The sequence below is a fragment of the Neodiprion pinetum genome, chromosome 7 (assembly GCF_021155775.2).
Source record: "Neodiprion pinetum isolate iyNeoPine1 chromosome 7, iyNeoPine1.2, whole genome shotgun sequence".
In the NCBI taxonomy this organism is placed as follows: domain Eukaryota; kingdom Metazoa; phylum Arthropoda; class Insecta; order Hymenoptera; family Diprionidae; genus Neodiprion; species Neodiprion pinetum.
Genome location: NC_060238.1, coordinates 22,405,838 through 22,424,615, shown reverse-complemented (window position 1 = coordinate 22,424,615; position 18,778 = coordinate 22,405,838). Strand labels below are relative to the sequence as shown.

Below are 18,778 nucleotides of genomic sequence, written 5' to 3'. Positions count from 1 at the left end.
CGAGGGTCGGAGCTTGTTCCGGAGTGAAGATAAGACGGTCCGATTGTTTCCGTTTCAATGCATCTCAACAAGTCGTGTAAGGTATACGGGCCTTGAAAAGTTTCCCGCTACTTTCCCTGCAGCTCGAAGCTACCAAACGAGCTGGTCTCTCGATTCGCGAGCTAGAGAATTTCTCCAGTCGTTGCAATTCCTACCTAAAGAACCTGCCGTCTTCAACCATCGCGGTTCAACCCACTTCATAAAACTTGGAAACAGTTTCGGCGAGATATTATACGTATACCTACTCAAGGGGCTCTTCTAATTGAGCGATTTCACGCAGCGCCGAGTCGAGACGGCGACGTCTTCGTCTTGCAGCTGTGAGTCGGATGCAACAGCACCGGCTACATCAATCTTTATACACCTCAGCTTTCATCAAACTTCTTATTTTACCCCCTCGGTGCGTCTCGGATACGCCGCAGACTGATCAGGATCAATACGGGCCGCTGGAAACGGGCATCTGGAAAGTGTAAGAGCTTTTTCTCAGTTCACGAAGGTATTGAAACATTCCAGCAGACCTTTCCGCAGTTTGTCCTTGAGCCCACAACTACCCCAAAGACAGAACTTTCCTCATAATGACAATTTTAATGAAGTCTCAACGAAACCTTGAATTACTTTCTCTTACGAGGAAGGTATTCCAAATCAATCTCTCCCATTTGATTCCTTTCGTGATATGTTATAGTAGACTCAAAACCAAGCCAGATGTGTTTTTTTTTTCATCCGTCATTAAACACTTTAACGGGGTGAAACCACCCTCCAAAGTAAGGCAATTTGGCAGTTTTCTGTTTCTTTTGCAATTCTGAAAATAAAATTTTTCATATCTCGTTATGTGAAAACTTTTCCAGTTGGATTGGTTGAAAAATATTATGTTCTTATGGGTGAAAGTACCAAATCGGCCCTTGACATGCCTTACTTTGAGGGGTGCTTTCATCCCCTCAAAGTGTTTAATGGCACATAAAAAAAGACGTGTTGCTTAGTTTTTAGTCTACTATAATATATTACAAAAGAAATTAGATCGGAGAGATCGACCTGGGATACCTTTCTTGTTAGAAACTTAATTACGAGTACAACTATTGACAAGTGGTTGAAAACCCTGTTCCCACGACATTGCATCCACACTCCAACTTCTTTGCGGGCATTTTAGCCCAGTGGTCCTTGAGCGCGGGGTGCAGTTCGAGGGCGGAAAAGGCGGCCGTGACTTCGGGCCCGATATCACCGTCGTCGGCGTGTATCTTCATGGCGGTTTCCAAGACTGCCTCGACCCCCAGGTCCAGGAAGGCTCGTCGTGCATCGATCTTCCTGCTCCTCGCCATGTTAGATATCGCCCGGGTGCCATTCCGCTGAACGATTACGCTCCCCGGGTACCTCTTCATCGTCTCGATGATCAACAGGGCCGCTTCACAGTCGTAAAAGATACCCGCGTTACGCCAGCTTCCCAGGGTCAGTGCTCCGATGCAATCCAAACCCGCCACCGACACGGATCCCGTCTGCATTGGGAAAAATTATTCCGGAAGATATTCTTACTCAAGGGAAAACTGAATATTCTACTCTGCGAAGGGAACTGACTATGCTTAGACTTCGCGGAAGGAACGATTCTCAAGGGTCGAATATTTTCACATAAGAAAAGACTCGAACAGGTGGACGATGGCATTTCAAATGAGCAATATCCGAATTGACTTCTCATCGTTCTAAGTGGTCTGATGGTCTCTCAAGATTCTGAATTTTGAAAGAGTCGATGTATCGATTGGTTTGGAGTCGATGATACCACTCGAAATGGTCTAGATTCCGAGCAAACCAAATGTCACGATAACCAATGTATTATCTAGTTTGAAGATCTTAATAGTCCATAATCATGTGTCCAAGGTATTAAAATGACCAGCACCGAAAATTATGAAAACTCTGACAACTTGGAACCATGACCATAATAATCGAGTCTAAATTCAACTATTCGGAATGTCGAATAGCTATCAAAGGTGGGAACAGTGACTCAAAGACGATAATTCATATCCGTGAGGCACTAGGCTTGGCTCACCGAAGCAAGACTCTTCGAAGGAATGGCGGTGCAGTCGCATTCGTGGCAGATTCGCACGCTCGGATTACGCGTGTCATTCAACTCGCGCAGCGATAGGTAACTCAATTCTGATCTCAATCCAGGTCTGGGATAATCAAGAACTGGAATAAACTCACGGCGATAAGATTTACCTCCGATCGTTCGAACAGTTCGTAACATTTCAGTAAGAAACTGAACACATGGTTTCCTAGGAAATACATGGTGGCTTCAGCGAGGTGGAAACGTACCCCACATGAAAGCTGCGCGTAATTGGCAAAGAAATAGCGCACGCATACGTCACGGTTAACAAGATCAGGTGGGTGTACTGTACACTATATGTATACGCGCAGTTTCAAACGAAGTTGTAAACTTTACAACAAATTGCTCAGCCCGAATGCGTAGGTGGATGCAGTTTACGGTGCTGCATCTGCTTTAGCGTCTCGGCGTCGTTCGTAAAGTTCGCATCTAAAGCAATATTCCGGCTATTTATGAACCCGTCATCGCTCGTTGACTGATGGTAACGACTGTCGTCCCAATGAATACTCTTCGCGGAACGCACCAAGGATCCTCTATTCACCTTCTTTCGACCTCTCACCTGCATCCTGCGCATCGCCGACACCACAAGAGACGTGGCACCTTCGACGACGAGACGCACCTTGACGTAGTCGTTCCCAGCCAGTCTCTTAATGAGCCTGAGAACCAGGCAGGTCAGATTCTCGTCATCGGGGTGTACCACCGTGGTCTGGAGAACGAGGCTGACTCCCCCGATCTCTTCGACCTTGACGCAAAAGTCGTTACGCACGAGAAGCGCTGTCAGGGTCTTCAATACCTCGCAGACCGTTTTCTTCTTGTGGATGAATTCTGCGATCGGATGATTTACTGACAGGATGGTGAACGGGACGTGGCATCAAAAGGACTTTTGGTTCCTTACTGGCAAGGAGAGGAACCACGAAGATGACGGTCTCTTGGGCAACGTCACGGGTCCGTTGGACGGAATTTCCGTAATCGATGGTCAGGTCATCATCCAGGATAAGCGCCCTCAGCAGCGAACAAAGGTCGCTGAGTTCCCCTGCCGTGACGGTGTCCTTCTGCAAAATCTCTTTAGCACGGTCCGTCACGCCCGCCTCGAAGATGGCTTGTCTGTTCTTCTCGCTCTTCAGACAGCACCGCTTCATCCATCGCATAACCAGCCGTGAATTTCCGGCGCTGGTTCCTTCCTGAAGCAAGCTAATAGACAACATCCAGGAAAAAATGAACGACCATGGCGGTTAACTACTTCATCTGACGAGCGATTCCCTTCTCATTCAGCTCATTTGACTGACTGCTAAGAGTGACCAGAGCTTTCAGACACGAGCGGACGACGCTTTTTACGTCGACGAAATCGTCCAGGACATCCAGAATGAGCCCGCAGGCTCCAGTCTGAAACGCGTGCATCCTAGACTCGAGACTTTTGCTGAGCCCAGAATTTAACCTCTCCAAAGTGGCGGAGACTTCGATTGGAGTTTTACTCTTCAAACCGCTGTTCAGGATCTCGAGACACTCTTTGACCGCTGTGTCGTTCACCAATAATGAACCCATCTCGTGCTCAAGGATCAACGAGAGTTTCTTTATCCTCGATAATCTGGACAATATCCGATTCCGCGGAGACAGCGTTGTCGAGAAAATGACAGCTATCGACGTACGTGACTTGAAGTTAACGGATAGTGTAACAAGGTGTCAGTCAAAAGTCGGAAGAGTCAGAAATATTCCGAGCACTCGGAATCTCGCATGATCTCACGGGAAACAGTTTAATGCGAATTTGCCGATATGGAGGATTTTATCACTAGCAATCCCGTGATCGATGCGGTATTGAAACCCCGCATAAAGGATAATATGCAGTGGCTGCATAACGAGCAACTGCAGGTGATTCTTTTTTTCCAACGACTAGCCACGGTTCTTTTACCCCTTATCGCACTAATTGAGTCCGATTCATTCGACGCAGCGAGTTTTACCGCATAAAAAACGTCCGTATTTTCATGGAAATATACATACGCCATCTGCGATTGAAAATCCCGGTTCGATAATTGCCAGTTCCCATGCAGAATATATCAACGAAAGGGAATATTGCGCAGCCCGTGAGATGAAATTTTCTCCCCTCCGGCACTCGGCGGAATTCTGCAGAACATTCAGTTCATGCCTCGTGGTCGTGGTGAAATTAGCCACTCTCGTCCTGGACAAAAGATCTGCGAATTCCGCAGAGCTGCGCGACGGAGTTGGTCGACGACCGCAAATCCGAGCCGCGCGTCACGGTGAATCTGATCAGCCGATATCGGATGGCGGTACATCTTGAGGAGATAAAGTGGTGAGAGAGGCGGGGGATGCTGCTGATCCTAGAGAGGCTCGAGAGTAGAAGCAGGTAATTTCGGAGCACGGGAAGAAAGTCGTAAGATTTTTTACCCCCCACGCGGTTTGCCGCGGACAATGAGGAGGACCCGAAGTACGGGTCTTGGTTCCCCCGTCAACCGAAAACCTTGACCGGCACCAATAGTCGGTCCATATACTTGGGATTGGCCTTTTGTTCGGGCGAATCGTTCGCCTAACAAGTGACCGGAGAAAGAAACCGGTCCAGTGATTTTCCGACTCCTTAAGATCCCCGGCAATCGAAGGAGCGAATGAAGCTCCTTTGCGGCTCGCGCTAAACGCGCATTTACCAAGCTATTCCCTCGGGAGCGAATATCACTCACTTCGAGTCGCGCCTTCTCCCGATTCCACTTACTTCCTCCTCTTCGAGTCCTCGAGCCAATCAACCGGCCCTTTTCCTCTGCAGTCAGCAGCCATCCTCACACACCTCACAAAGGACAATTAGGAGAGAGAGCTTTCACACCTCTGCCTATGTGTTATAGGTACGTACTTACTTATCTCCCACTCAGTGCGTTAAGGAAAGTGCCCCGATATGGAGAGGCTTTTTTCCAAAGTCTCGAGAATATCGGTGTTAGTATAACGAAATCGCTACGGTGCGTTTCACTTTCCAAGGAGTCTGTGATACAGTACCTCGCTCCAATTTACCTCTCGAGTCTGTTGCAAAATCGTGCAAAGTCATTGTATGAAGACATGGCAGGCTAGGCGAATTCACTTTGATACGCGAAATTATTCTGAGTAGATATGTAACTCGATCTCGCATCAAACTGCTAATTGATATCGCGTGAAGTTGTTCGAGTTTACTTCAAGCTCTGCAGTTGCTTGAAACGAATTAACTTCTCAAAGGAAAATTCAGATTCCAACTTGGAGCGTCAAATGTTTGGTCAAATTCCAGACCAGGGTTTAATTTCAGCGATATAACATCTAGGAAAGATTTAGTGGTACTCGAGTGCTTCTGAACCGAGAGACTAACGGTCCGAGTCTTTATCCGCTTAGGGTTCTACTTTTCTTCTTCCCTTTGGTTATGTCCCATTAGGGCGGGCACCAACCTCTTCAGAGTTGCATTGCGGCGCAGTTGAAGGAGGCGAAGGTAGTCAAGAAGGATTACTTCGTGGACAGAACGGTGCAACCATAACTTGAAGACGTGGTTAGCGGAGATGGAAAGCCGCAGCCGGAGCCGCAGCATGGCGAGTGGAACGAAGGACCGAGAGACTTGCACAGTTGGTACCAGATTTCACCCGTTGCCTGCATGGCGACTCTGTTAACCTGAGTGGAGAGAACCAAGTGAGCGGCTCTTTGCCAAGTGGAAGAGAGACAGAGGGAAGGGTCGTAACGTGATTTAGACGCAGCTCGTCTTGGGGGGGTAATGAAGAAACTCGATTAATGCTTAATTATTCGGATACCTAGCGTGCTTCTACGGGAAACTAAGAGCAGCCGAGAAACCCCTTGGAATGGATACATGTAATAATGGCGAGTAATTGGTCTTCTCTGAGAAATTATGTACACTCACTCCAACCCAATGAGCCCTGCTCAACGCCAAAGAAGCGCACGAAAGGAAATCGGCGGTTGTGATTATTTCCGTGGTTTCATTATTTTATTTTATTTTTTTTTTCAATTTTTTATTTCACCGTTACTTGTTATGAAACGAACAAAAAAAAAAAAAAGAAAAGAAAATTCTTTTTACGAACATTTTTATAATTAATATGGTTATTCTTCATTTTTCATCTTGTACAACGAAAATTCCCCAACGTATATTAATTATCGATGAAAGGAGAAACCTCGCGCAAGGTCGAGCTCCGGGTAATTTATATTACAGCCAATAACGCGGCCCGGGACCCACTTGACTTTTCGAGTTGTTATAACGCGGCGAAACCCCGAACCCCTAACGGGCTATAGGCATTCAACCAATTCGTACATCCATCCATCATCCGTCAAAATCGTGGGGACACTGCCTTCCGTACCGAAATGAAATAAACTTGAAATACGTACCTACGTGGGTATACACGCGTCAACTGTTGAGAAAAATAATAAGTGAGTGTGAAAAAGGCCGCAACGTATGATGCCGTCCATCGATCACTTTCAAAGCCAGTTTTTCTCCGGAATGAATCAGGTCGAGCCATTGGGGATGGATTTTTTACACGGATTCGTCCAATTTAGCTGGCAATTTTCGCCGGAGCTTGCAGAATATCAGCTCCCGGAAAGGGAAGATTAGAATTTAAAAAATAAAATCGTGCAGCGAAGTGAATCGTTAGCCAAAGTCAGGTATACGTACCCACATTGGAGTGTTCGAATAGGAAAGAGTCACGTGGTATGATGTGCCTCTTAAACGTGAGCTTTTCAATCCTATACTTGGGTAGGTTTTTTTGTAATATAACAAAAAATATCGAGTAAACCTTGTTTTTGGGGAAAGAAAAGAAAAATCCACCCAATTTAAAACAGTCTAACCCACATTGATAAAAAAATATTCAATTTCCTCGTTGAGACTCGGCTACGGATGTTTTTCCCACTCTCCTAAGCAAATGCGAAAAGTCATTCGTCGGAGGAGGCAGTCGCTCGGTGAGAGAAAATTCCAATCTGTGAACACGTCAATACAACTGAATCTCTGGCAAAAGACTCGGGGCTCGTAAAACACGGTTTGCCGATATTCTTATGCAACAAATCCACCGCTGAATGTGCGACACTCGATCCCCAACGAGAGCAACAGCGGTAACCGGAGTGCTTCGCAGTTTCGCATTCAAGCGTTCCTGAATTCCCTTTATGTTGCCATATCCTGTCCCGCTCTGTATAACTTCTCGAGAAGCGTTGACACGGCTTCGAGCAAAGTGGTAATTTTGCGTAGGGCGGACTCGATCCATGAAAAGGTACGATTAGATAGACCCTAATTGCAAATCGATACCGAACTTTGCTCGCTCATTATGACTGGTACACCTTGTGAGCTGCCAGTTCGCGCTCCAGGAACCTAAACTAGTGGCAGGTGGAGCGTCATGTCGATAAACAAAGAACCTTCGCCGAGGCATCAAACATTCAACGATACCATTCATTAATTTCACCCAGCACCCGCCATAATTTGCCTCACAGGAATCGCTATAGTATAGCCTCATTGTTAGAGGATCAGAGCTGCCGTTGCATAACCAGTGAACACATAGAGTGTTGCTGTTGAAAACGATGTTCAAAATTAGACATCAACCCCTTTTATCGATCATCGGTAAATTTCATCGATATCATCGATAAAGGAGGGTTTGAGTCTGAGCTGTGAAGCGGCTAAATTGTCGGTAAAACGTTGGCATCGGAATCTGTACTCAGAACCGGCGCTATACATGTATCTACTGGATAAAACGAGAGCCAACATCATTTGGAGGTACTTCTGATGTTGGGAATAGTAGCCATTAGCTCAGCGTCAACTCCTAGTGGACTGTTGTTTTCGGGGTAAAGCAAAGGAAAACAGTTTTTCAAAAGGATCGCCCCAAAAGTGACTATGAGTTTCTTTTATACGGCGACAGTCTGGATGTTTTATGCCCAAGTGTCTAGCTTGGAAGTCGGGCTAGAGAAACGGGAAAGTGATCCTGTCGGGAGCGTCTCGGGCTGGTGCCTCTAAGCTAAGAAGTTCCTGCATCGAAGAAGAAGAAGAAGAAGAAGAAGAAGAAGCTGAAGCTAGGCTTGCATGGTGGCGAGAGCGGTTGCTTAAAACCCCTGTTGTTTTTCCTGCGGAAAACCTCGGCTGAGTGGTACGTTTCCGTTATACCTTTAGCGTCAGCAAAGCGGCTTACAAAGCAAAAGCGACTGCTTCGCATTTCTGGTCTTACTCAATCACTGCCTCGTCGCACCCCAGTGTTTAATGTTTTACGCCCTAAAGTTTTTCCGGTTTTTCCTTGTTCTTCTTCTTGCCCTTCAGCCTTTATCTCTTATACTTTACACTCTCTTCTATATACAGTACATGTATATGCTACATCTCTGATATACGATACGAATATCGGTACACCTTATACCTCTACCCCACACATACAGCAACAGCGAATCGATCCTCCAACTCTTTCGTAGCAACGAAATAGGGGAATGTATAAATTCTCGCATTTTCCCTCGTCATTACCTTCGATTCTCTACACAATTGCATCATATATGTATGTACTCAAGCCCGGAAGCATTCGACCAAATTACATTTAATGACGAATACCAATAATTGAAGAACGTTATGCTAATACAGAATTAATAGGCAGTTTTGATCGTTACCTCGTGTTAGCAGTATAAAGGGTCGTATAAAATCGTCTGCGAATCGAAACCGAGAGACCTGATGAGGTGCGTACAGTAAGCCTTTCACAAATTAACCCGAGTCTCGTACTTCGGTTGATACATTGACAAGTGCGATTATTATTTCATCAAACATTTGATCCTGCGAACTGAATTTAATATCAATTCAATATTCTGTAATCCGAATCCAATATCATAATCCATTTTTTCAGACCATGTATTATTTAGATCTAAAGCTTGTATATTATTTATCTGATGAAATCTGCTAATTAATAATTCAAGCTAATCGTTCGATCTAATTTTACTAAGCTGAGATTTAACTATTCAGTTTTTACTATCAGGTATGAGAAAATTTGATGCCATATCTGTGCAAAATTGCACAGGATTAATATCGTCAGTCTTAGTAGATACGCGTTCATCAATTTTTTTCCACCCACGATCCCGACATCCCAATAAAAGTTTTCCAAATTGCTGATCACAGTACACAAATCACAATTATTTATAATCCGTGAAAGTTTAACTGACAAAAAAAAAGGAAAATGAAATTCTTTATATTTCTTTTTTCTTATTTACGCTTTCCGGGGCTTGCGCCACTGATTACGGAAAATTGTAACGAACGCCTCGACATTTCGAGGGTGAAATTTTACGCGCTTCAATATCCACTCGAACGCCTTTGCCGCACGCATAATGGGAAATAGGGACACAATAGCAGCCCTGGGTGTCCATGGTACGGCGATCAGGGGGCGGAAGTGGAAGTAATTGGTCGACGCGCAGGTACAACGTGCCCCTGCACACCTAAGAACCGGTTAGCTAGTTTTAGTTTCAGTAGTAAAAGGGGGGCATGCTGCATGGTCGAAAAGTAGTTGCCTCCGAGCTGGAAAACTCTCGTCCTTTGGGAGGCACCGGAAGCTCCATGTCGACCGGTCAAAAGATTCAAAACCGAATAATTAAAACACCCGGGTACAACTGAAGGTCTGTTGAATTAATGTAGGAGTGAAAATATGCGGTGTTTGCTTATCTTCATACCGCTGGATGAATTTTTCGAGAAAGAAAAACGCGAGGAACGATTGATCATAAAATACGTTTTTTACGTTATAATTAGATCGGTTTTAAAGGAAAAAAATCAATCCAAATCAACAATTCGACTCAATATTTTTTCAGACGAGAAAATCAATCGTTTAAAGAGAATAAATTGTTACTCAAAAATGGTGACAGAATCTTTATTCAATCTTCTGTAAAAATTTCAAAAAATTTACGGTACGATACTTGTATCGATGTTGCGATGATATTTAGATTCGATTTATATTCATCTTCGAAAAACTAATCAACGAAGCTCTCTCTTTCTTGCAAAATTTGGCATCATTTTCTGTGCACCGAAGGTGCGAAAGCTCCTTAAAGCGATAATTACATTCCTTGCGTATAAATTACAGTGGAAAAAGAAATGTGCCGCTTCTTTTCTCGGCTGAGACTGTAGTCATGATAATGTTTACTTTTCTCAGATGCTGCTGCTGCTGCTTTATAAGAGGCGGGGGGGGGGGGGGGGGGGGGAGGCGAGGAGGGTGAAAAAAGATAAGGGTGGTGATTCGTTTCGGAGGCTGGTTGCAAGATCCTACGAGATGCGGAGAGGTGAGGAAAAATTACTTTACTTGAAAACAGCTTGCCATCTGAGGAGGCAAGATTACGGGAGAGGTTTTGCGCCGGGGAAATATATACTCCTCTTCTCTGAATAACGGTTAATCAACCAGATGGTTAAATTTTAACTCCATCCCCCCGCCTCTCTCTCTCTCTCTCTCTCTCTCTCTCTCTCTTTCTCTCTATGCTTTTCTCCTCCCAGGAGAACTTAAAAATCCTCATTCTCCGACGAAACGAAACGTTCTTTATTATTATATTCTGGTGAAAAAATTTCCCTCCAATTCTCCACAGACGTTTCGTTTTACTCTAAAAATGTCGACAGGAATTTTCAAACCCTTCCGTCACGTCGTGGTTTCATTTCATTTTATTTTTGTTTTTTTTTTCCGTTCTTCTCATTATCAACAATTTTCATCGACCGAGGCTTTACAAGAATAATCACGTTCTTCAAGGTCCAGTTTCGGGATAGGAATGAAGGTGGAATATGAAAGTGATAGTGGTAATTTTAAACACCTTGCATGAGAGAAATACATAATTATCATCGAGTTGAATTTTATTGAAAGATTTTTTTATCAATAAAGAAAAAAAATTATGAAAATCGTTAGTACGAAATGAGGAAAATTCGGTTGTTCATAACTTAAAACAGACGACATGATTTATCGGTTTTTCTTAATGCTAATATCGTATTATTTTGACAATTTTTGATGATCTAAATTTCAAATAATCCAAGTATTTATTTTTTTAACAGAGCCTAATTAGCTTAATTTGATTAAATCTTTAAATATTTAACATGTATAAAAACAATACTGTGATGGACTAAAAAGTTAAAGAACAATTAGATTTCTAAGAATTTGTAAATAATTCCGTTAGAAACAAATTTACCTTATTGTTCGTTGTTGTTGTTGTTGTTGTTGTTGTTGTTGTTGTTGTTGTTGATCGTCGAGGATGAAAAACCGCCTGAAATGTGAGTAATTGAAAATAAAATTGTGAAAAAAAATATACAGAATTCTCGAAGCCCGACGATTAACTTGCACGATTATCAGCTTACCTAATAATTTCTCTCGGCACGAATCGTCGACCCTTATCGATGTCCTAATTACTCCCGAGATGATTATGACCGAGTATAACGCACACATACGTATGCTTATATCTGGCGGCAATCAGTATCCAACACGTGTTTGTACGGATGTAGCTAATCTGCCAGTCAAATGTTAATCAACTCAGGGTGATCAAGGCAGGTCCTGATTATTTATCTTTGAACTTTGGTCCCCGGGTTTCGTGAAAGCATCGATTTAATACAAGCGACCAAGTATCAGGAACGAGGTTAAATGTTGTTTAAACAATTAGCATTTCACGTTTTTATTTCTCTTCGTTAATTAACCTCCGAAAGGTAAAAAATACCAAGTTTCTTGCCTATAATTGAATATTCTATAATGTTAAGCTGTTGCTCAGGGGTGTTGAAGAAATTTTGCATTCATTCAATCGCCGAGTTTTTTCCCCCTACGGTATAAAGTATTAAATTATCCTCCGTGTTGTTATCCGCGCTTCCAGGAGGGATGAAAAAGGGTAAAGTCTTGAAAAGCGATGCATCAACCTCGCTCGCTCAAAGCTTTTCCACTGTGTTTTCCGCCCCTTTCGTCTGGACGCGTGCCTTATTCGAGTTCGCGCCGTCTTTCCCAGTTTTCCGGGGTTTTCTCCGCTCGCTCCCGACTTTTGGTAGGCAGCAGCGTTGGTATCGGATAAATAAATACATCAGATCGAGAGGCGGACGATTCCCCGGCCGCCCTAAATATCCGAAATTGCCAAACTTGGGGAGAATTCAAAAAAAAAGGGGCGGGGGGGGGGGGGGGGGGGGGGGAAATTCCGGGGGCGGTGGATCAGCAGAGAAAAGCCGCGTGGCTTACTCAACGAGCAGCACAACAGCTAAGCCACAAATCTTATCGTCCTAGTTAAAGAGCTCCGCAAATTTTCGGGGCGTGGAAAGTAGTCGGTATTTTATTCCCTTCAAGTTTTCCTCTAATTAACCCAACCTCACCACAACTCCCCGGCTTCAACGCGACGATTTTAATCTTTGTACGCTCTTGGAACGAGAATTTAATTCTCCAGGGATGTGAAGAAATCATTGTAAATTTGCGGGGATTCGTAAAAATGACGGTCAACGTGAAATCAAATTTTAAGATCATGTGGTAGCATTGTTCTTTTGTTTTTTTCTTTTCTTTACTGATAGTGGAATTTTCAATCAATTGCTAAATCGCGAGACTCAAAAATGCGTTTGTACATTTCACGTTTTTATCTTATATTTACGTTTAGAATTTGTTTTATATTTTACAGTTTTTCATTGACTACCTAAATCTGAGATTCTTGATTTTTTAACCCGATTTCAGTGACGAGACCGAGCTTATCAAATATTCAATTTATTTAAAAGCTACCCTTGCAGTTATAAATTTCAATTCAAACCTTTTGATAAATGCGATTTTCCTACCTTCGAGACTCTATTTTTTATACTATTTTTTCTCTTCATATTTTGCTTGCCCCAATTTACCTCCGCATCATATCTGTACAGGGATTATTTTTCCGCGGTGACTCCGGTTCGGAAAATGATAAACAATAACGCATATCGACTCCTATTTTCCCATCTCTCTCTCTCTCGTTCTCTCTTTCTCTCTTTTTCGCTCTGTAAATGTTGGCCGATGCAGAGCCAACTTTTAACTGATGACCAAACCACGCGCCGGGAGATCGAAAGCCGGAGTTGGGCGGCATGCCCTGCTACCAATTGAAATACTACCAATATGCAAATTGCTAAAGTGGCGGGTGCCGCTGCTCCCTGCAGAGATATGGAAAATACAACCGAGATATTTACGACAGGGCTGAATTAAAGTGTTACTGATCAAGTCGTCGGACCCCGAAACATTTCATATTTCTCCATTATTAATTACACGCACAAGCGTTTATTCAATCCGTTTCAATATAATCGGAATATCAATTATGATTCAAATTCCCCGGAGATAGAGAGATGGGATACCGTGGAGAAGAATTAAAAAACAAAATGGATTATACGGGTTTTAAAATGGTAAATTGACCGGGTTTACTACACTCGGTAAATTTCGTTCGTTGTAGTAACTAGAAAAATTTAATAAAACAGGTATCGTTAAGAAAAACTGTTTGAATCTTGTTGGAATTGCGAAAAACGAGGTACGCGTAAACATTTTGCGCTATCTTCGATCCTTTCTTGGTTATTGCAACGCAAAATCAGTTTCTGAGGTTTACTCTACTTTTTTAGATAAACAAGCCTTTGACGTCAATTTATCGTTGCACAAGCATTAAATTTTCGCAACAGTTGCAAGAAAATATAGTAACAGCGATCGTAATGAGAAAGAATAGTAACGGAGACTAGACTTTCCGGTAGCAGCTAGAAAACTAGGTCATTTTCATTTTCTACCTAGAACTATATTTTTCGATTGTGGTGAAAAATGAAAATAGTTAAGTACTAAGCGGTAACCGGATCTAAAAATTTCGCTCAGTGTTAAAAAAAATTTGAATCACCGTTTAGAAAAGTGTTCTACAAGTAACCAATCAGTGTGACTATTATTTCGAATACTAAATTCTTTTAGTTTTCGCAACATTAAACTCTGTTTGGATGAAATTTTTTTCCGAGAAACAAAGCTGATCAACGTCAACTTACCGCTGCCATGAAACATTCAATTACGGCAGTAACTTGTCAAATAAAATAAAATAAAGCGAGTAACCATAATCGAAAAGAATAATTTCACATATTTATAGCTGCACAAAACTATGGTTTTCATTTTGTACTCAACACTGTGTTTCTCGGCTATGCAAATAAAAAAATGATAGTTGAAAAGGTGAATGAAAAAAGACTAAGTTTCATTTTTTAAGAAAAAATTTCTTGTTTGTATGTGCCGAGGCCAATGTTTGCGGAAGAATTTTTCTTTTTTTAATGTTTGTGTTCATATTTATGCTCTTATTCTGCCTTTCGTTGACACCTGAAATTTATTGTATTTTAATCGTTTTCGTTACCTTATACTATTGTTTCAATTTTTATTTGCATTTTACCCCAATTGTTTTATTATTTATGTAATTTCTAACTTATTTTGTTTGACTTTTGTTTATTCCTCCTATTGACTTATAATATACGATACGATTATCATTATTACCTATTTTTCATTATCACCTATTTCTCATTCTGCTGATTGTTTATTGTATATTCTTTTTACCTCATACGTTATATTTATACGTATTACGTATTTCATTTATATATATATATATATATAATACAGGGCGATTAAAAGCTTCTTTCTCTTTTTTTATTTTTTATTTATTTATTCACCTTCTTTCGTTTATCTTCCTTACGTGTACTTGTTGCATAGTCCTTAGGGGATCGCGGTGTCCCATGACTTATAATAAACCCGTTTCTCTCTCTCAGTTATTCTACAGTTTCTAAACACAACGAAGCATCGTCTTTGGTAATGCGAAACCCGATGAAAATTTCTTGGAATTTTTAACTCGAAAGGCGGGTCTCTGATCAGAGGTCGCGAAAAGCTTCCCACACATGCACGACACATGTACCTACCTAACTACGTACACACCGCGTTTACACCGCGTTGTTTGGTAGTTATTTAGGAAGTAGAAACTCCGGCGCCGGATCCTCGATGGGGTGGCGGGGGGTGGGGGTCGGAGGTGGGGGGTGGTTACCACCGCCGCCGGTACAGCAACATTATCAGCAGCAAAGCAGCGCCGGTAGTGCTCCGATAGCGACGGTCGCTTCGCGGTAGCGCCAGCAGCAGCGGTTTCCACGGTTGAGCCGCGTGGAATCTTGCACATGTCTCGACGCCCCGCGAAACCGTGGGAAGGGCTGCGAGCCGGGAACCGAGAACGTCTCGAATTCCACCCTTTGCTCCTCTTGGCATCGACCCCGTTCCCCCGTCTCCTTATTTCGGGAGTAAAAGACGTCCCTGACGCCGCCGCCTCCCGGGGGTGAGTCTTAATTGCCAACTCCTATCTGACATCCGTTCAGCGAACGCCGAGGATGTGTCTAAGTTTTTTGCCTGTGCTTGCCTGATTTTTTTTACATCCCCCGATCCCAAGGGTCTCTTGGCTCTATTACCCTCCCTCCCTATCTACCTCTTTTTAATCCTTCTGCAGCTTTCCGTTTTTGCACCACATTTTTTTTTTTTTTTCCCCCTCGCAGTCCTCGTTTCTTTCTCTCAGTCTTTCGTCGGGATTCTTCTGTCCCGGATCTTGTTCAGCCAATGGTTTTTTTTTTTTTTGTTTTGATTCTTTTTTTTTTCCTCGTTCTTTTTCTTGTCGCGTTTCCGTCAAGTTTGGTCAACTCCCGCAGTGCGCTATTTTCAACGTTGCAGAAATTATGGATCGGTACGTTTTTTTTTGAAGAATTCGACGAGTTGAGATTCTCAATTTTTTTTATTAATATGTTAGTACCGTACATCAATCATTCGTATTATAATACAATTTCAATATAGTCATCTCGAAAAAGTGTCGAAACCATGTTTTTCAACCCATAGATCGTAGAGAAAAGTATTAATAATATTGTTTGTTATTATTTCAAATGTTTCGGTTTGACATTAGTCAGCTTAATTTTCTTTCCATTCGTACCGATTTGTCAATACAGTAGTATAAAAATAATTAAGGGAAACGGGAATATCAAAATAGATTACAAAAATTGTCTACTAATAATTATTCGAGACTACTGTAATAATCGGTAGTTACGCATTGTTTAGAATTAATTGCAAATTTACCTATCACAATCTGACACAAGAATTTATTATACCATCGCAAACGTATATGGTACATTCCGTAACACCGTCGAGTCAACTCTTCCGCAGTATTAAAAAGCGCTCAGATGTCTGACATAAGGGATATAAAATTCCTGTTATTCTACTCTCCATTTTTTTCTTATCCCAAATCAATTTCGTTGTTTTTCTTTCATCCCCGTTTTGTTGTTCTTATTTTCTTTGTTGGTTATTAATTCGCTTTCCGTAATTTTTTTCCCATCGTCTTGTCCCTCACCCCGCGATAAGTACACGCTTGTTTATCACTCAATTTCTTTTTTCATTGTGTTGTTCCTGGTTTTTTTTTTTTTTATCTCTATCCTGTTTCACTTTGGTACAAGTTGTTGAGTGCATTACAAGACGGCTATATATTTATAATACAGTAAAACTCCATCTCTTATACCTCGGTTTCTCCTCTCTACTCGGTCTACTTCGAAGGCTTGTTCTCTCTTTCTCTCTTTCTCTCTTTCTCCCTTTCTCCCTTTCTCCCTTTCTCCCTTTCTCTCTAACCATCCACAACCACCGTAAGGTACTTGAGCGAATAATCGATGTAAAAGTGGCAGTTCGCTGTGAGTTTTAACGCCTTTAATGCACACACTTTTACTGTGTTTCATGTTTACAATGCATTAGCTACTGCAGAGCTACTTGAGTTTGATAATTGTTATTCTTAAAAAGCATCCGTTGCGAGTTTCAGAACAAGATTTTAAAACGCGTCAAAGAGTATTTTTTCAACGGCCGGTGATGTAATTTTACTTTCGAAATATACGTCGACTCTCATCGAGCAATGTTTCAGGATTGTGTAACATATGTGTAAATAAATTTGTGATAAATTGCGATATGATACATCAAAGGTCAAAATTGTTACGATCGTTTCGAAAAATGATCATCAGTCATCGCGTATTTATCCGTATCTTTTATTATCTCGCGTGTTAAAAATTCCACCGTTCGATAAAGAGAGGAAAAAGGGTATACGAAGAAAGAGAATAAAAATAGATGAATGTAAAAAAAAAAAAAAAAAAAAAACTAAGCTATCCGATACTCTCCACGAAATTTATCGCTTCACTTCGCAACGCGCTGGTTGAATTATTTATATTTATTTGCTCCTCTTTCATTTTTATCACTGCTTCTTTTTTTTTTTCTTTTTTTTATAATCCTCTTCTCTGAGCCGATCGCGCTCTCGTTTTATTCTCCACTTTTTGACTCACCTCCGCTCTTTTTCTATAAATTTTTTTCTCTCCGATTCACAGAACCACCAACGTTTATCATCCAACTCAGATATATGAGAAATGCAGTGAATCGTTCAAATAAAACCTAGCTATATATACATTTTTGTTCGTCAATTATCGTCACTTGATGATTCAGGCTCAAACTTTGTCCAAATTTTACAACAAAAAAAAAAAAAAAGAAAAAGAGAAGAAGAGAGGAAAATTGCTTCAATCGCCCTCCGCAGATCGAACAATAGAAATAATTAAACGGATTCTGAAATCCGGTGGAAAATAAGCCACCCTACAAAGAGTTGAGAAGCTTTCCAAAAGCTTCCTCCCTTCTCTTTATCCTCTTCGCAATTTGCGCACCCGATAGTTTGGCCGGTGAAATAGCCCGTAATTATTTCCCCTTTGGGTAATTTTCAACGCTGCGAAAAGGAACCAGCTAGGCCTGAATTTCCTTTTCCATTGTCTTTTTCCGCCATGTTTGTTTGCGCGTTATTTTTTATTCCGTTCCTTATTCATGTTGAATCCTTGAAAAGCATCCTAACCCCGTAATAAACCTCTCTCGCTTTTCTCGCACGCCCGGCGGTTGTCTCGTTAACGAACCTCTTCGTTCCATGCCAAATTATGAAAGAGCGGACAGGGCGAGGGGGAGGTGGGGATAATTAGTTATTATATCGGCGCGCCTAACGAGACTCCTTGATAAACAACCGCTAAGATTCGCGGAAATTGGGGAAGCGAGCGAGCGAAGCGTTTGTAAGGCAAGATGAAATAAGAGGCTTAGAGATTGCGGATTATGCTTCAGATTTCAACGAAACGGTTTTCTTCTCGTTCCTTCCCTCTTTCTGTCTCGCTTCATTTTCACTATCGCTTTCTGCATTTCACATTTTGTATAGATATACAGCTACTCAGATTTGTCTCTTGACGTTCCGATTTAATCACTAGCGAAATCGGAAACCGTAATCAGTTAACACGCGACGCTCGCTGTCGGTGGAAAATCAACTTTCATTGATCACCTTGGCATTTAAAAGAAAAACTCAGCAGGCTGACGATTGGATTAATTTTCGTTTGGTTCTATTTTTATTTAGATTTTTTTTTTTTTTTTTTGCTTAAATTTTATTTCGCTAATTAATTTGCTAAGCAGAGATTTACTTGCAGATAAATGTAATGAAGTGAAATATGATTTTTGTAAACTTTGCTTGAGGTTCGAATAAATTTTGACAATAAAGAAGTTCTGAAAATATAATTTCCCTTATTTTCTAGACCTCTTTTAGAGACAAACACCCATAAAGTGACAAGAACTAGACACGAGTAATATTTACAATTTTTTGTTCAAAGTCCGGTTGAAAATAACATAATAAACCTGAAACATCGAAATCTCCAATTGTGGGTAGGAAAATCGATCG

General features: G+C 41.7%; 1 protein-coding gene across 1 annotated transcript; it reads right to left on the bottom strand.

Annotated features, from left to right (window-relative positions):
- Positions 1-2,471: 2,471 nt before the first annotated feature.
- Positions 2,472-3,664, bottom strand: LOC124223744 (armadillo repeat-containing protein 6 homolog). The gene is made up of 3 exons (XM_046635979.1): positions 3,363-3,664; positions 3,018-3,313; positions 2,472-2,947 (listed from the first exon to the last, which is right to left on the bottom strand). Exons 1-3 carry the CDS (start codon positions 3,662-3,664, stop codon positions 2,472-2,474), a joined length of 1,074 nt encoding a protein of 357 aa, XP_046491935.1.
- Between the last annotated feature and the right edge of the window lie 15,114 nt (positions 3,665-18,778).

Coding starts and splice junctions, on each gene's coding strand:
- LOC124223744 (XM_046635979.1), bottom strand. CDS start 3,664: ATGGGTTCATTATTGGTGAACGACACAGCGGTCAAAGAGTGTCTCGAG. Junction 3,314..3,362: donor GGAATCGCTCGTCAGATGAA/GTAGTTAACCGC, acceptor GTTGTCTATTAG/CTTGCTTCAGGAAGGAACCA. Junction 2,948..3,017: donor CGTGGTTCCTCTCCTTGCCA/GTAAGGAACCAA, acceptor ATCCGATCGCAG/AATTCATCCACAAGAAGAAA.